The sequence below is a fragment of the Lygodium microphyllum genome, chromosome 13 (assembly GCF_053477565.2).
Source record: "Lygodium microphyllum isolate KBCC chromosome 13, Lygodium_microphyllum_v1.1.10, whole genome shotgun sequence".
NCBI classification, from domain to species: Eukaryota; Viridiplantae; Streptophyta; class Polypodiopsida; order Schizaeales; family Lygodiaceae; genus Lygodium; species Lygodium microphyllum.
Genome location: NC_141147.1, coordinates 107,074,869 through 107,094,441, shown reverse-complemented (window position 1 = coordinate 107,094,441; position 19,573 = coordinate 107,074,869). Strand labels below are relative to the sequence as shown.

General features: G+C 36.7%; 1 protein-coding gene and 1 pseudogene across 1 annotated transcript; both read right to left on the bottom strand.

Annotated features, from left to right (window-relative positions):
- Positions 1–2,629: 2,629 nt before the first annotated feature.
- On the bottom strand, positions 2,630–6,257 carry LOC148027014 (uncharacterized). The gene is made up of 5 exons (XM_087691563.1): positions 5,790–6,257; positions 4,608–5,323; positions 4,169–4,277; positions 3,454–3,777; positions 2,630–3,255 (listed from the first exon to the last, which is right to left on the bottom strand). Exons 1-5 carry the CDS (start codon positions 5,940–5,942, stop codon positions 3,199–3,201), a joined length of 1,359 nt encoding a protein of 452 aa, XP_087547689.1. The 5' UTR covers positions 5,943–6,257; the 3' UTR covers positions 2,630–3,198.
- Positions 6,188–19,573, bottom strand: part of LOC148027013 (uncharacterized) — a 93,208-nt pseudogene continuing 79,822 nt past the window's right edge.

The window sequence follows — 19,573 nt, the reverse complement described above, 5'->3', positions numbered from 1 at the left end:
CCATGATGCTTGGGACAAATGGGTGAATGAGAGTGCACATTGGACATTCTCATTGTGGAGGTGCAGATCGTGATACCCTTATTAATGATTCTTAAAGCAAAATTGGACATCCCAAGCTTGTGCCAAGTAATGCTAAAATCGAACCATACAAAGGTAAACCTTATTAAGTGTTAGAAAAATGCAAGATAATGACTACCATTGAAAGTGAGAGTGTACTTATGCTCTTTGATATGCTATATAACCATCAAGATTTGGGGGAAGAAGTACTATTGGTAGCCATTTCAAGATCAAGACAAGCTAGAATGTGGAATGCACTACCAAATTAGTGCACTTGACATCACCATTTACAATGCATACAATAATGATCAATCTATAGTGTAAGATTATTAAGGGAAGCTACTATGACCCATATGCTGCTTCTCTTCATAGCTTTTACTAATAACTTTCTAAAGGATGAATGTAGGTGAAAAAGAAGATTAAAAGTTAATTTCATTTGGATTATGGAATGTGAGTAGCCTAATGGTCACTATGCCTCTTTTAGTGAGACATGGATGCTTGATTATATGTGACATATGCAAATTTCTCATAGGTATGCCTCTTTCAGTGAGACATGGATGCTTGATTATATGTGACATATGTGGATTTCTCATAGGTATGTGACGAATGTCATGGTAGTGCAAAAGTCTTGGTCTCCATGGTGATCCATACATTTGTAGGAAGTTGCAAAAGAGTAGCATTTCAACCATCCTTATTATTTCTCTTAGCAAGAGGAGCATTACAATAATCATTGTCATTTCTCCCAACAATGAGAGAGGATCACATGTAGTGGGACACAATTGGTGATTTGTGTATTGGAAGTAGTGTGCAAAGCTAATCTAAGAGCTACTTTGTAACTATTGATCTTGCTTATTGCTTACAAAGCTATTGTGGTTTACTAAGCTTTGTTTAGTAGCATATTGTGGTGGGAAGGGGTGCATCACATGAGTATGAAGAATCACAACAATGATATGTTGCACAAGCCCTTAATAGAGTAAGTCGTCCTAGTATGCTTGTATATGCAATTAATAGAGAAATCCCTCCCAACATGCTTGGATATGGAATTAATCAAGCAAATATAAGCACTAGTTTTTGTATAAGAAATGATATTTATCAACATATATCATGGTATATTCTAAAATCAAGAAGATGAGGTCTTTGGTCTTTGATCTGCAAGCAACCATGTTGAGGATGAAGGTTGAAGTTGTGGTGATAATGATGGTGATGATGATGAATGTATGTAGGATTAAGTGTCGGATATTACCCAAAATTATCTATCAAAGCGTGTACATATCAAACTCCTACATGATACAATGACAATTTAAGAATTCCCAAGTGATTTTGTGCAAAGTTACACAGTGTGAATTCAAGTATGTCTCTATATTCATAAATATGTGATTTTGCACAAAGTTACATGGTGTGAATTCAAGTATGTTTCCATATTAATAAAAACTTGCAATTTGTTTTTTCATTCCTATAGCTGTCCTGCTTTTTAGCAAGTGAAGAAATATGCAATATCTTAAGATTTTTATGTTATGCCTCTACAATCATCAAGACTTTTGTTGCCTTTTTCCGTGGAACTTCTACTCTTGGAGTTTATACTATTGCTTACTTTAGTGCTTTTCTATATCAAAGCTAATGTTTTGTATATCTCCTCACATTTGCGTAGGCACATGCACACTTGCACACGCACATGCATGCATGTGCATACGTCTTTGAGAGAGGAAGGGGGCACTATTCAAAGGTGGAGATGGGACCACCTTTATAGAGTTCCTTTCGTTTTTTTTTTTTTGGGTGGGATGGGGGTTAAGGATGAGGAGAGACTAGTCATGTAGGGGGTTTCAGGATCATGAGGTTGACAACCAATCTAATTATTGATCGACCTTCATTTTCTTTTTCCCTTTTCCCATTTCTTTTTAAAGAGTTCACCTCGTGTGTTCATGACACTTAATAATCTCAACAAAAAACCCAAAAACTTTTTTTCCCAGTAACTATGAAGCATCATGACACTTGAGTAATCTCAACATTTTGTTGTGCAAACACTCAACTTAGTAGAAAGCTAAAGCTCCACTTAAATTTGATTGGAGGCATAGTAATTCATACCATTATTCAAATTTCAACTTCCACCAAGCCAATGCTAAAATTTGTATCACTATCAACACTACATAATCAAGCTCGAACCACATTCACACAAACTTGATGCTTCCTTTCTATTGGCGTATCATGTTGCCCTCTATCAATAACACATTTCACCACTTAAATTGCCTTGGTAGGTGAGATCCCCACAAAAGGATTTAAGTTAGGGTGGGCAGCCATGCGATATGTACATTGCACAATCAACTTGAGACTTCTATATATGCATGCATGGACCCTCTTAGAATAGAGAGAATTTTTAGAGAATGTGTTAGCAAACTTTAAGTGATTATATCTCCTCAAAACAACTGTTTGGAGTAAATGTGCAAATAATATAATCCTCATGCAATGTTCATGGTTAGTCACAGTTGTGTGAGGTACATGGGATATAAACCAACAAATGAAGATCCTTAGGCAACACATAGACGTTTTCGAAATGTTAGAATTTTGACATGCTAATAATTGTAGAGAAGGTCAAATGCAAAAATGACTCTTACATATGCTAGAGAATTAATTCACATGGCAAAGATGTAACAACTAATAACTACCATATGTCCAGCAACACATTCCTTCACATGTAGCACATTACAAAACACTTTCTTGTCCACTTGGTACCTTCTTATTCAATGTTTAGAATAATGTGTTGGTTGTTTGTTGTTAACTTTCCCCAAGAACAAGAGAAGTCATGTTTAGAATAATGTGTTGGTGTGTTGTTTTACTTTCCCCAAGAACAAGATAAGTCTTAGAGAATTCGGACAGAGAGAGAGAGAGAGAGTCTCCTATGGTTTACACTCTCATTCAAGGACCAAACACACTCATGATGATGGTATCAGAATTTGCTTTCAAAATTGATGAAGACTGCTGAACATCCCCAAGCTGCATAAGCTGGAAAAAAGTCTTTCTGCTGTGGTTATGGGGGATGAATGGGATTATGTTGTAAGAAACTCCAGATATTTTGGATGTATGTGAGACTATAACATGGCTAATATACAATACCTACACAAGTACATGGTGTCAGTCCATATGATCTCAATATCTGTCCATATAATATTCAATAGGCGACTCTTCCACAATGGTATCAGTTCTCTGTAAAAGCATGAAACCAAACCACAGTTTAGTGGCATTTTCATAGCTACCATCTTATAGTATCAAAAAGGGGCTTTTTCAAGCACTCAAAATACAGAAATCTTTTGACAGCAAAACTGGTTAGAATCCTTGAATGTTCAAACTTAACCCCTTCACTACTTGCACAGATCAGGAACATATTGTTGGGAAGATGGATACCGTTTGCAGTTTCGCGCAGACTTCTAAAACTTCTTCAAGGGGTGCCCAGTCCCCAAAATTCCTTTCCACAAACTGATAAGCAGCTCCACCCTTTCCTGGCCTCATGATAAGCAGGCCACCCTTTATTGTTCCGTCGCCATTAAGATTGTTTCCAATCCCTGTAGCTTTGGCACGCTTGTAATTTGCTCTGGCCACCGGGTTGCAGACGAAGCCCATGATAAAGCTATCTTTGGGGAGGACTCCACCTCCCAGTGCTTTAAAAAACTCACGATTCTTGTCAACCAATACCATGCCACCCCAAAATCGAGGCCAGAATGATCTTACCTGCCAAGCATGTATAGGCACACATGTCCACACATTTTAGATGCCAGTAACATATCAATTGACAGTGGAACTATGCCATACTTGAACTCTCCAAGCACACAATGGAAACACAGATGAACTGCTGTGGATCTCTCTGGCACAGAACTTCCAATTGGTCTAGAACATGCTACCAAGTAAATGGCCAGTAATATGACACAGGTGAAGAATTAATGCAAATCTCAACAGCACACAATTTCCAATAGGTTGAGAACATCCTACCCAGCTCAAAATGTCAAAGGCACCTGTTTTCCACCCTCATGCTATAGGCTCAAACATCCCATTGTCCACAATCTTATATAGCTGAAAGAACAGAATGGAACAAAAATAAATAGAAATGAAAGGGAGGACGTACCTCGGAATCTATGAGCTCGTTTAGAACAGCTACCAGTTGCACACCCAAGGCATCAAAGATTGGCTTTCTTGAGTAAAGCTGGTGAGCTTCTGCTCGACACATAACGCATCTGGAGGGCAGTCACAATTGCATAAGCTAAGGGGCAGTGGCTTTTGCTAAACCATAGTACACAGAATGTTTGAATAACATGCTCAACCAGCAAAGAATTTGCACCTCAGATAAAAAGAAAGAGAGAGAGTGTGCTAGGATTCAGGGACACACCCAGGACAACTTATGCATAACAAAGAAAGAAAATGTGTGTGTGCATGTAAGCCAAAGACGCTCACCCAGGTTGACATAAAAAGGAGGATGTGTGTGTGTGTGAATGTGAACAGTTAGCTATGATGATGTATGCAGAACAAAGGAGAGACTTGAAGTGTGCATGTGTCGAGACACTCACCCAGGACGCCGTATGCAGAAGATAATGGTAGGTTTTGAACTCCATATATCAGAAGCTTTCATGGGTGGAGGTACCTTCAATTCTCCATCTCCCCATGGATTAACTCCTGGCCTGTATTCTGGAGCCACCCTTTGCACTGTGATTTTCTCAAGCACTGACAGGGCAGCAACATCATCAGGAACTGGGGGTGGCTTAACAAATCCACATAGCCTAGGCTCAGAAGGAGCTGCAGCCACTGTGCCTTTGAAGACTGGAGCGGGAGCAGTTGCCAGTGGTGTCTGCTTGACTTTGTTAGCTTTAAAGGTTGATAAATCATGCCTAGCCTCGGGTGATCTGTTGTCCAACGACTGTTCTGAGCTGCTTGTTGAGGATGTGGTGGAGTTCCCACCCACTATTGAGGGAGGAGGGCTTGGGACATTCTTGACAGAGAATGCGCGTGAGCTGGAGTTATCACTGCTTGCATCCATAGATCTCATTGTTGAGCCGCTTAACCTTCTCCTTGCAGGCAGGGTGAGGGATGGGGGAAGGGTAACACCGCATGCAGAAGTGTGATCAATGAACCGGGCGACATGGCCCCTCTTCATGCCAAACCGTGAACTCAAGATGGCAGGGCTGGTATTGACAAGCTCAGGCAGTCCATGTCCAGAGGCTTCCAGCGTATCAGCATATTGCATGAGAGAGCGGTCATGGAGGTATGTGCGGATTTCCAACGCATCCTAAGGTCATGACAGGAAACATGGTACAAGAATTTCATTGAACAGACTGAAGATGGGGATTATAAATGATATATCCTAAGGTCATGACACGAAACATGGTACAAGAATTTCATTGAACAGACGGAAGATGGGGATTATAAATGATATTCATTGACATGAAGATGAATAGACTGACAGACTGAAGATGGATGAACTGGAAGACTGATGAAAATCAATTTGTGATGTCCATGGAGCAAATTGAGGATGAATTCATTAACAGATTAAAGAACATTTCATTGATGAATAGACGACAAATTCACGAACACATAAAAGATACGAGATTGAAGACGAATTCATTAACAGAGTTGACAACGAATTCATTAACAGATCAACAATGAATTCATTGACAGGTAGAAGAAGAATTCATCAACAGGTTTTCATCTTTAACATCTTTGAGCAACATAACGAGAGCGATTTTTAGCCTTACCCGCTGCTGCTGAGTGAGTTTGTGAGCTTCCATGTCGTCGGCGCTCATCATCTTGAGGGTGGGGACGTCGTCCCAGCCTTCCTCGACAAGGGTGGGGAGGAGCTCGCGCAGGGCCCCATTGCCCACAAATTCTTCAAGAGAGAATGAGGCCATGAGAGGGGAGCCAGATATTGGCCAAAACTGAGGCAGAGAGAGAGTGAGAGAGAAGAAGAAGAAGAAGAGAGTTAAATACAGACAGCCGCCAGAGCACGACAACCCAGTGGACAGTCCCCGACCGTCGATGGATCCGATACTCTTAAATATATGAGACAGATAGACACAGACACAGACAGAGAGAGAAAGAGAGAAGGAAGGGGGCGGGCCGCGGGCGGCGGGGGGTATTGCCGACTCCCGAGTCTTCAGAGTTCAGAGATGCCCACACGGTGCACACCGTGTGGTCGACCTGCCAAAAGCCCCGAAGGGTCCCGCAACGCCCTCACCTCAGACCTGAGTTGCCTGCCAGATCGTATATGGGCCACCTTCATATCCAAACTTCAAAGAACAAAAATAACAGACGCACACAATCACATAAGAGTGGTGACAGACCCACCCACTTGACTCTACCCCAAGAGTACTCTAGCGCGAGTTAAGCTAGTCCTCAGTAAGAGCCATGACACTTCCACATCCCTTCGATCTGAGCAAGTCAACTCTATCCGGACAAAGGTGCACGACTGTGAAATTTCAACTTAGGATGGTTACACATAGCCCCGAACAATTGGGGTTGTGTGCAATATATCTGTTTTATTGCTTACAAACCAAACCTACACCTATATATGGCACTAAAGTAGCTTAGCCCACTGGTTTTAAAACTCTCCGCTATGATTCCACTACATGTCCATCCGTAGCTTGATGTGTAACCAGTCTTAGTATGTGCAGAAGATGAAGTCACAGTAGTACCCTCCAAAACGAGGTACCAAGCTTTCTACATACAAGTGTGGATGATGTGGCAACAACTTATTGACTTTGTAAGCATCATCATTGATCATTGTGGTGCAAACATATTCTCATTCCTCACATTTGCCGTTACAACCTTAGGTCCACGGCATGCATCAACTTGCACATGGACAAAAATATGGAAGTCTACCCCAACCAATGCATAGGTCTATGGACCTTCATGTGGAGGGACTCTAAGGAGGCAAACTATCATTCCACACAATGTTATAACTTACTTACAGATAGTGGCCTAGTAGCTCAATGGTTGGTGCATGGGTTGAGTTAACTGAGCGTCTAAGTGCGAACCTTGAGTAGCACTGGCAGTACATCTCAAAAGAGAACTTTGCATTACCCAAAAAGAATTGAACATAGCACCATCCAGAGTTACCTTAATTCTCTCTAACTTCTAGAACTCATGCTTTTTTTAAACTTTGGTCAATCTTTATCAATGTCATCAAAGAAAGAAGACATGTACATTTCAAAATATTTTTATATGCTAAGACACATCAAACTTTTCTAGTAACAACTTCTTTAGTCACATCTTTATTCAAGTAATGAGTAGCATTATTATCAAAGTCAATCATCAAACTCTATTTTTTGTTTGGTAAGCATTGAAGAAAGAGAGACATGTATGATGCTTGATAATGAAATATGAAAGGTATTTCTACAAACATTTTCTTGGATGCCATGTTTACTAACATATTGAGTAACATGAGTCTCAAAGTATATAATCTAATAAAGTTTATCTAACAAGAAAGTTGAAAAGTCTTGCCAACTTTCCTCACATTAAATATACTTTTCTTGTCTGAAAGTTATATCTCACACATTTATAATATGTTTAAAACATGATACTCAAAGTAGGACCAAATAGGAAATGCAAGCTAAATGAATTTAAATAAGTCACTATAAATGACACAAATGTTGTTTTGCATCATTTGGAGATATTGCCCACTCTCCATAAAATAATTAAAAGAATGAGGATTCCAAACCATATACACTTTTCTCTCTTTTAATAACAATATATGCAAGATGTAAGATAACATGTCATCTTAATGCAAGCTAGTGTTCACACACACACAGTGTGAGCATGCATGCATGTAGGTGTGCACTGCAATTGCAGTTTATAGGCAGTAGACAACACTTTGAACAGGGAGAGAAAGAAGGAGTGATATGAAAGATTCCTACGCAAGTATCTTAAGTGTCTTGGAGTTTTACTCCCCTTTCGGAGCCAATGGAACCATCAAATTTATGATTTGAGCACCAGATCATTGATTTTTCCAAGATCCCCTCCATAAATAGCTCTTTTTCTCAGCCATATCCCCTCTTCTCTAATTTACTATAAACATGAGGCATGGGAAGGCACAAGGGAGCACGAGGAGACCTCGAGAGGTTGAGAGAGAGAGAGAGAGAGAGAGAGAGAGAGAGAGAGAGAGAGAGAGAGAGAGAGAGAGAGAGAGAGAGAGGAGTTACCCCGAGAGGCTACAAGGGAGAGAGTTAGCTCAATTCCCCCTATCCCAGTCTTCGACTAAGTCATCTTCTCTTATGCTCTTAAAACTCAAAATCCATGGGCAGGAGACAAAGATTAACTTGAAGATAGGTTAAGGAACTTGTTTGTCAAAAGGACTACTTGCTCTGTATTCGTGTCGGTGCCATAAATTACATAAACGAACCCTGTTCCCTAAAAGGCCTAATTAAGAAAGTTGATTTTGAATGTCACACATGAATGTGATAGGACCTAATTAGAAAACTAAAGCTATCAAGGGAAGTGGGTGGGCGGAACTTCCGACGGGTCCGTCCTACGGCTGGGTGGTCCCAGAGAACTAGGAGACTTCTCAAAATTTTTACCATCATTCGACCTTTAGGTTTTTTGTTAGGTTAGAATTCTAATTCACATCGTTTTAGGGGACTGGAATGGGACTATGTCCTATAGGCAAAGAGGTTGAGCGGCACATCCCTCTTGCTTCCCATTCTCTTTGAACCAAGTGTGGCATAGGTCTGCTTCAGCTTGGGTATCTCTGCGCAAAGTAGGATGTCCAAGACCCGACGCTAGAATGGTGTCAAGAGACCTTGACCACTAGGGACTCAAGTTTCAAGTCAATCCTAGTGGGTTCGGCTGTGAACATTTTGTTGTGAGGCGAACTCGAGAAACCCTCGGTGACAAACCATGTGACATTCCATGGGAGTGTTGGGCGGCATCGCTTAGACTTGTCTCTCGATGGACCGCTAAAAACATGCTTGGAAAGCCGATAGGCGGGCACATTACATCCTTATCCTATTTTTGGAGAGGTTATTAATAGGTTCTCTCTTTGCCTTACTATTAATATGTATTACTTGTGCGATTTAAGGCATTCACTACAATAGAATGGGATTGTAGATGCAATTGATAGAAGTGTTCTTACCACCGCATCTACAATCCCATTTATATGAATGTGTATCTATATGTTTTGCCTTCATCTTGCAACATGATACTAAATGCACTTGAAATACAAATAAATATTTAGACCTGCCATAAATTTGTCTCAATTTTCAATGTCTTTTCGAGATAAAAAAGGAGAAAGAAGAGATGAGCTGTGAAAGCATGATATATAGACTAGACATAAGATGAGAATCACGAGCTCACATGTGAGAGTTGTCATGATTGAGAGCTATCATGGGGAGAGTATATTTTATTCTTCACAATTTCATCTTCTCCACAAAAAAGAAGGTAACTTAATTTTAGTATTTTTCTTCTTCTTAGCCTTCTTATTCTTTGTTTTCTTATTCTTCATATGTTCTTCATATCTTGAAGAGAAGAAATAGTAAAGAACTCAAAGGGAAACATGTATAGAAATGTATTTTTGTTTCCTTCTTCCTTGTTTGAAACTATATAAATTTGTTTTTGTTTATGTATTAATATTATGTTACATTTTTATCAAGTTTTAGTTTTAGATGTTATGAAGTAGATCACATGGTGAATCTAGCATCTCAAATATTAGATACAAAGAACCTTATTAAATATTTAAAAAATTAAATAACTTAACACATTAAAAAAGAATGAGAGAAAATAGATAGTAGAACCCAATCTCTCCCATGATCAAGGTCTTGGTTTGCTATCCACCATGATGGAATATCGATTTACATACCTATTTACATCTATATCTCACTATATGTGGTGTTTTTGTTATGTTTCTTATTCAAGTTCTATTGTTTATGATGTGCCAAAGTTCCTTGTATTGTTCTATTTTCAAGATGTGTTTGTGTTTGGTTTAGTATGTAGCAAGACCAAAAAACACTTGCTGATCCTGCCTCGATTTATTTGTATGGAACAAATGTAGGCTGAATGTGGAAGATATCCATTCAATTATGTCATGTTGATGCAGGTTCATGCAGTGCTTTGTTATGCATGGGATGTGTTAGTGGTTTTGGAAGTTGTAGCCCATCAAGGGGTGCATTTGGCAAATCTGCATATGATGGAGTGGTTTTCCTTTACATCAAATGTCATTCTTACATGCTCCAAAGCAAGAGGCTTTGTGATCATGCACTCTCTGCAGATGGGAAGAATTGTAGCTTGTCCCAGGATCTTCGAGGCCAAGGAGAAACAATTGTAGACAATCTGAAGTGCAAGCGCAAACTGGTAGTTTGTCAAGAGAGGCTTCAAGTTCGGGTACTTATGTGGATTCTTTCATGAATACACCTCCTGATGTATTACACTTGTAGTAGCCTATTTTAGGAAGTCACATTTTGAATCAAATTATTAATCCTAGAAAGCACTTGCAATTTAATTTGTTAGCATCCAAACCATTTAAGAAACTAGTGCTTACCAATATGGCTCAATCTAATCCTATAGTTAAGCAGACCAACTAAACCCATTGGGTTGCAAGCGGTCATGTGTCATTCTCAATTATTAGATTAAAAATACTCATTTTGTAGCCACTCTGCAAGATAAGTTCATGAATTGGTTCAATGCCTATGGGTTGTCCAGATTTAACAATTATGGTGATTTGAAGAATGCTTTCTTGTTGCAGTCTGTAAGGATAAAACCCTTGGTGATACCTTAGAAAAAATAAAAGCTATTAAACAGAAAAAGATGTTGGTGGAAGACTATGCCTAGCAATTTAAAAATTTGTTAAATAGACTGGATACCAATAATCAATTGTCATTGGATATGCAAACATATTACTTCTTGAAGGAATTGAATGGTAAGATTTTAGTTGCAATTGTGAATGTGGAGTTAAGATCGTAGCAAAATTTGAATGTTCTGATTGCAACAATAGTATGGATGGAAAAAAGGCTCAGTTTTTCTCATACTTGTAAAAAGACAGATGTGGAATCTGATTCAAAAAGTGATACAGATAGTGAGGAGGATGATGATGAGGAGTTAGAATATGAAAGTGACTATAATGACTTAGAATCTGATTTAGACTATGATGACTTTAATAATGAAGGCCAAAAGAAAAGAAGAAGAAGCATGTCAAGAAATCCAAAGGTAAGAAGTCCTTCCATAAAACCTCCAAATCAAAATCACTATCCAAAAAGAAATTTGATAGAAAATTGGATCAGAAACAGATGAGAGATTGAAAGCTTTAGGAGTTTTTTGGGACTGAGAAATAGAAGAAAGTTTGCTAGATCTATAATAGAAGTGGTCATGAAGCTAAAACTTGTTGGTACAATCCCAATGTGAGAAATCCATAGCCACCTGCTAGAGTACAACATCCAGTAGAAGTTCATAATGTTGTTGTAGATAATAGGATGCAAAGGGGGTTTAGGGAACCTCGAAGATTTCTAAATAGACTAGCATGGCCTTGATCTTCTCGAGAGCTAATGGAGGGGCAACAATAAGGAGGTTGTCACTAATGTGGAGTCCATGGTGGACATTTTGTGGGGCCATAATGTGAACTATGGGTTAGGCATAGAGCTACAGGAAGAATGTTGATAGTGAAGAACCACAATGAAGGACCGTCTGCAAGAGCACCTCATCTACAACCACTAGTCCCAATCGCCGTAGTTATCACATATTTTCTTGAAGAGGAGGCAAACATGTCACACTTTTCAGAAGATGAGCATACAAAATTATTTTAGGAATTCCTTGAAGATCTAAATTTTAGGGCGGCATCAGCTCAGAATGTGGATGGTGTTCCACAAGTTCATCTTTAGTGTGATTGTTCCACTTGTATGGTAGTTGAAGATTGCCAAGATGATGTTGAGGCAATGGATATGACAAGAGCCCAAAAGAAGGATAATTTAGATTGGGAAGTGCAAAAAGATGTCCGAAATCAAGTAGTTTCCCAAGTAGAATGGTTGAGAGTTAGGAAAGACATGTAGAAATAGATAATGTAGTTCAAGAGGAGGATTCCTTGAAAGATCTTGAAGAATTTCAGTTTAGGAAACCTATTGTTTCAAAAAAAATAGCACTTGAAGTAGGTGGATTTGAAGCATTATTCCAGGCCCCTTAGTTATGTTATCATTGCAGTTGATAAACTGAATAGGTTTTATACCACCTGATTCCTGGTTTCAAGGAGAACTTGTTGCACAAGTTGAATGAACATTGTGGGAGTCTTAGTAATCATGAACCTGGTCAAAAACCCGTGGATATTGTATATCATGCTGTAATCCCTAGTCAACAATTGGTGATTGATTATGAAATCCCCACAGTTCACGTGGAGTATATGGGAAAGATATTTATTAAAGTTCTTTTAGATGGTGGATCCTTAGTTAATATTCTTCCAGAAGTAGTTTGCCTATCTCATAGATGTTCAAAGTTGGCTCCAACTCCATTTTAGGTGAAGATAGCTTATCAATGAAGATTACAAACATTAGGCATTTTGATGAATTAGTTAATCTAAGTTGCTTGTTTGAAATTCAAGGTGACTTTTGTAGTGTTGCATATAGATTAGTTTGAGGATGCTTATCAAATGTTTCTTGGAGGACCTTAGTTTAAGTTGACTAGGATGAAACAAGATTGCTATTTAGGATTTGTGATCATTCTACATGGAAAAAAAGAGATTAAACTATGTACTCAAGGCAAGATGCTAGTTAAGCACCCAACTATCGGCCCATAGTGGCCCAGACAATTAATTTACATCCCAAAGTTGAGGATGACGAGGAAGATCTTTTCCTCCAAGCTAACGTTATATTAGTCCCTTTTTTTGAAATAGATGTGGAAAAGATAGTACAAGAATACTCTGCTCTTTTTGATATGCAAGATTTACATGCTGAAACAAACATTGAGGAAATAGATCCAAACATGCAGAATTCTATCCTACAGGCACAACATGTTTATGATTAGACAATAAAGGAGTTTCAAACTACTAAGAAACATGAGAAAATGGCCAATAAAACTATAATTGAGGTAGAGGCACAATTCGAACATACAATGCGACACTCAGCATGTGTTATAAAAGATGAAGTGGACGAAGGGGATTTGGGTTTTGTTGAAGTCCCTAAACCTATTAAGGTTAGCATTTTTATTGATCCTAAATTTAAGAAAGAGTTGTTGGCATTGTGCAAGGAATTTACAAATATTTTTGATTGGGAGTATACCAATATGGGAGCCTTGACCCTAAAATTTGTCAACATGAGATCAATTTGTAGAAGGATGCCAAACCTATATTGTAGTGTTGTTACAAGATGAATCCTAATTATACAAAATAGGTCAAGGAGAAACTTGATAAATTGTTATGTGTTGGATTCAGTAAGGCTATTAGTTAGGTTACTTGGTCTTTTCCAATTGTTGTAGTTCCAAAAAAGAACGGGAAAATCCATGTATATGTGGATTATCGAAAGCTAAATGCACCCATGATTGTAGATCTATTTCCACTTCCTTTTACAGATTCTTTACTTGATGACATAGCAGGTCATTAGATGTATTGATGGATTTTTCAGATACAACTAGATTCACATGCATCCAGAGGACATGGATAAAAGAACATTCACAACGAAATGGGGTGTCATTATTAGCACTGTTTATGAATTTTGGCCTGAAAAATGGCCTTGTAGAGTTTCAGGGGGGTAGCATAGAAATTTTTTGAACCTTGACTACTTTCATGAAAGTTTTTGTTGATTATTTATGTGTATTTGGGAAGGAGGACCATCTGCAACATCTTAGGTTGTGTTTTAAAAGGCATCACTAGTTTGGGCTTTCCCTGAATCCTTTCAAGTCCGTATTTGCAACTAAGCATGGAGCTCTACGTGGACATATTATCTCTGAGGATGGCATGTCAATTGATCCACAAAAGATTGAGGTGGTGAGCAAAGTTTAGCCTCCCAAGTTAGTTTTAGAGGTAATGCGGTTTGTTGGTTAGATTAAATGGCATAGCAAGTATCTTTGCTACCTAATTGTTATTTGTGCCCGACTTACCATGTTGACCAAGGGGGTACATTTTGTATGGAGAGATTCTTAGTAGAAGTCTTTTGATGCATTGAAGAAAATGTTGGTGGTTGCACCTATTGCACAACCTCCTAAGGGGCATCTCCCTTTTCATGTTTTTGTGGATGCCTGCAATGTTGCAGTTGGTGTGGTTTTCATGCAAGATAAGGAGATGGATGTAGAAAATGTCTAGGTTGGGGAGGCAGTGAATTTTGATAATCCCTCTACTAGTCCTACTTTGGAAATTATTGTTTCCACTTCTACTGAATAAGCAGCATGATTTCTTTTTCCCTTGTTATGCATGTCATTTAGTTTCCCTTTATTATCTATGTATTGCACTGTCTAGGAAACCATGCAAGAGGGCTTCGAGTACCCTTGGTATTGCATCTAGGCTCTGATCTTAGCAGCTTGGTATAGCTCACTTTAAGGCGCAAGGCTCTGGGTGGGGCTTAGATAGTCGCTTTGCCATAGTACTTATGCGTGCTAGTTAAGGGATATGTGGGTTCAAGTCTTAGTTGCCTTGCAGCCATCCACCATGCCGTGCTAGGTGTTAACCACTGGTTTGGTTAGACTAGACACACATGATCTGTAGCTTAGTTATTTTCGATGTAAATGCACTTTAGTTGTCATGTGAAATTTGTTCTTTTTTAGAATTAGTAGAAAAATAGTTATTCAGGCAGAATGTCATTTTGTATCAATGGAATGAATGAAGAAGTGATCTATTTTACACTACCTCTCTGTTATTTTCTATGCACTATGTGTGATGTTTCTATTATGTTTCTTATTCAATTTCTACTACTTATGATGGTGTGCGAGAGTTCCCCATACTATTTCAGTTTGGTTTACTATATAGTAGGACCAAAAAACAATAACTTATGCTAATTAAAAAATATCAAATTACAAAGTTTTATGAATAAAGAGGTCTTTTGAAGCTTGTTGCAATAGATGTGTAGATTTTTATATGGCAAATCATGATATTTTATTATCAATATCACATCCAAAACGTGCTAAAATTCCCAAATGACACCAATTGCTCCAAATTCTACTTTCGAATGAGGGAGAAACAACAAAATTATCTATTTACCATGTTCTCTAGTTTTGCACATGATCCTATTGCTTTGATACAGAAAGCTAGAAAATCCATCTAAAAATAGATTGGACAAAGAAAATAGCAAAGCATTGCATAAAGAAAGCTTATTTTGATAAAAAAACAAAAGCCTATCTAGATTTAATATTTCACATGTATTTATATTTAAAGATCAAATTAAATAAATTAATAATACTAAAATGAATAATGTTATTACATTATGACTAAAGAAGATTAAAATTATTATTCATTGATAAGTTAATACTTTTAATACTACAAAATATCATACTTATATATTTTAATGTCATGTATATACATACTAACATAGCATTATGCTTACTTTACAATCACTTAGAGATTATTCACACTCTATGATTCTTCAACTCAAAAATCTAAAAATAATTTATGTGGTATTTTTTATTATTATATCTATAATATAAAGATAAACATCAAATTAAAAAACAATAATATAATCTCCTAACTCATTGTGATATTGAATTTTCTCTATTAAGATTATCTATGTAATTGTGATCATGCCTCATGGATACAAAAGAAAATAAGCACATTTTCTTTGCATTACATAACTTGCATTCAAAAGAGTTAACTTGACCTTTAAAAATGAATCCATATCTACTTACAGAAAACTAGTTACATAATAAAAACAAAGATACTTTAGAAAGAGAAATAACTCAATCAACATATCAAGTAAACAAGTATGTAAACTCGTAAGCTTTAAAAGAGAGTTTTATGATATATATATAAATGTTTATGGAATCTAAGAACTTTAATTTCTTTATCCCTATAATATGCCGGATATATCTTCCTCTTATATCCATCTGAAAACAATGAAACTATCAACAAAGCTCTACATAAGAATTCCACATATACATGCAATATATATTGTTCAAAATATCCATTTGAATAAAAAATAAAAAATAGCCTAGGGATACTCCAAAGGTACCGTAACTAAACGAGTGCACACAAAATTCCTACATGTAGATGTTACAATTAATTAGCATGGATAGAGAAGCCTTGTGGTATTATTATTATTTTGCTAGGTTGTATTTTATATTAAACCATTGAAGCAACACGTCACGTTATATGTAGACACCTGTAAAAGAAATGGTTAAATATGGGTAATGATTTTTGCAGATATTGTGTTTATTTAAAAACTTACAAAAGTGAGAATGGGCAAAGAAAAGGGAATCCCATAAGTTGGATGGCTTGTGTGGCAACGGAATAGATTTCATTTGAGATAGATGGTGTGCTTTTGTCAACTACTTGAGAAGTGATGAGATTAGTGGCACATAGGCTATGTGCATTAACGAATTTTGTTTATTGGTCATAATTGCATGACATAGCCCACTTCATAAAGTGGGTGCAAAAAAAGGTGTTTAATAATAAAATTATGAGATTAAGTCTGAAAATTACAAATGTGTGGCTACTACTTAGCTATGATATAAAATATTGTATTTAGTATAGTTTTTGTTTGAAGGTAGGTGTAGGCAAATCAACTTGTTGGTGCACCGATTTTAGATATTATCGTAAACTATCAATGCTTATGGCTAATGAATTCACTTTATGCCCGAACAAACACATAGACATGAGGATTTTAATTTATTTCAATCAAATGGTAGATAATGAATTTATTTAGGAATTTGCATGCAAGAATTGAGAATGTAGTCTCGCTAGTTTATGATGGACATAGCAATTTTCATGAATGTGGAGCACATGCTTTGTGCCTGTAAAGATGACACAAGTGTCTTTTTTAAGTGCTAAAGAATTTTAGCCTTTTGAACCAAATCCAATAGCATGTAAATTGATCAACCTTTATCACCCCATATTATTATTCATAAGCCATCGCTTCCTTTGATCTTATTAATACTTCATAGAATCTTTGGAACTTTTTTGGCTGGTGCATTGTTAATTGGTATTTTTTTGAAATTTGGCCAGTTTAGCCTTATTTTTGAAAGTTAGAATTAATGTGCCTTATTTATTGAAAATCATTTCGATCACTTTATCTTAGGCCTAGTAAATTTCATTTTTAAAGCTTTGTCTTATTATATGAGTAATGGGTTTTTTCATTCATAGTAAGATTTCATTTAGATTAGGTTTATATGTTAGGAGTCATGAATTAGTTGCATTTTTTTATTTTTTAAAAAATTATTCAATTGTCCATTTTGTAAGCAAGAGTAGTAAGCTAACCTCCCTAGGAAAAGATTCTATTTTCACAAACTAAACATCTAAATTGAAAAATCAAAAACATTGAAATTGATCCTGGTTATGATGGTCTATGTGTTGATGCATTGTTTCTATATCTTACCAAAACAAGCTAACAAACTATTTCATATTGTTCAATGTGTTGATGGATGGTTTCTCTATCTCATAATATTTACTAACAAGCTATCGATGTATATGTATATTAGAGTGAAAAAAGGATAAGAAAGAACCAATGGACATTTGTTTTTAAAGAAAAAGAAGAAGATTTGATGCATTGGTTATGGTTTCGGTAAATGCATTGTACCATATTTCTTTCTTAATTAAAAAAATATGCTTCTAATTAAATAATTTATAAGAGATAAATGGGGAAAATACATTCATTATGGTTTCAATAAATGCATTAGCTACATTGTTGGGAAATACATGGATTTTGGTTTATTTCAATACATAGTTATGTTTTTGATAAATGCATGGATTCTAGTTTCATTAAATACATCATCTATGGTAAAAGCATAGATTTTGGCAATGATAAAATCATATCAAATATTTCATATAGTAACTCTTACTTTAAAGTAAATATATCACTTTTTAAATTCACTGGTTTCGAGGAAAGTACCACTTTAGGAAACTATATTAAAAACCCCTTGTCTTAAGAGAAAACCCAATTCTTTATATATGAAACAAATCAAGAAAACTCCTTCTTAGGGTTGAAAGGATAAGATAAAATAATCTATATAACAATTAGTTGCTTTATGGGAAACCACATAAAAAAGTAAATATGTATTTCTACCTAGAAGCCTTATGTAAAAGCCAGTTCATAACCTATATAAAAAATGCAATTTATAACAAAGAGTTAACATTGTTAAGAAAAAGGAATGGAAAAATACTTGATCATAAGTTAGTGAGACAAGTAACCTTCTCTCTGATGAAGTGGTAGTGCACTTTAATATGCTTCATCCTTGCATGGTAATTTGGGTTCTTTGCCAACACAATGTTGCTAATATTATCACATTACATGATAACTCCATTATCTATCTCTATCTCCATATCACATAATAGTAATCTCAACCACGTTTGCTCACATACTGCCAATGTCATACCTCTATACTTAGCTTCTATATTAGATAAAACAACTGTGGGTTGCTTCTTGCTACTCCAATTCACCATGGATGAACTAAATGAAAAAGTATAACCATTGGTGGATCTCCTATTCATGGTACTTCTTACCTAGATTCATGGTACTTCTTACCTAGATTGCACCTGTATATCCAAACAATGTAGGCTTGATCCCTTTCTCATAGAACAAGCCAAAGCTATTTGTTTTCTTTGCATATCTCAAGACTCTCCTAACTACATTCAAATGCGACTTGCATGGACTTTGTATGAATTAGCTAATCACTCCCATTAAATAACTTAGGTCTAGTTCTGTTATGGTTAGGTAGATCATCTTCTTGAACATACTAACATCCTCAACATATTGACCATCATCCACCATCTTTATGTTTTGATCCAATGGTGTATACGCTAGCCTACATGCTGTCATCCCATGCTTCTTTAACATCTCCAATGGGTATTACCTCTGCATAACCAAAATTCCATGTGAAGTGTCAATCACTTCAATGCCAAAAAAGTACCTCAATAAATAAAGGTCCCTGATGTCAAACTCCTTGTGTAGTCCATGCTTTACTTTAGCAATCTCACTTTTAAGAGTATTTGTAATGATAAGATCATCCACATAGATGACCACAACAACCATTCCATCCTTTGTATGTCTAAATCAGTCATGCTTTACTAAAATCCCATGCTACATAAGAACTTTCCAATCCTCTCATACCAAGCTTTAGGTGCTTGCTTCATTCCATACAATACCATCCTCAACTTGCACACATAATGCAAATATTTTGAATGTATATATCCTACTAGATGATCCACATATAGTTCCTCTTCTAATGTACCATTCAAGAAATCATTCTTCACATCCATTTGTTATAATTTCTAGCCATAGCTAGAAGCTAGTGCACTCACTGATCCTCATTGTAGTCATCTTTGCTACTAGACTATATGTCTCTGTAATGTCTCGAAAAAAAAAAGCAAAGACGTACCTGCCGTCGTGGATCACCGTCGATCCTCCCTCCAAACATGTCATCATCAGTGCCGCCA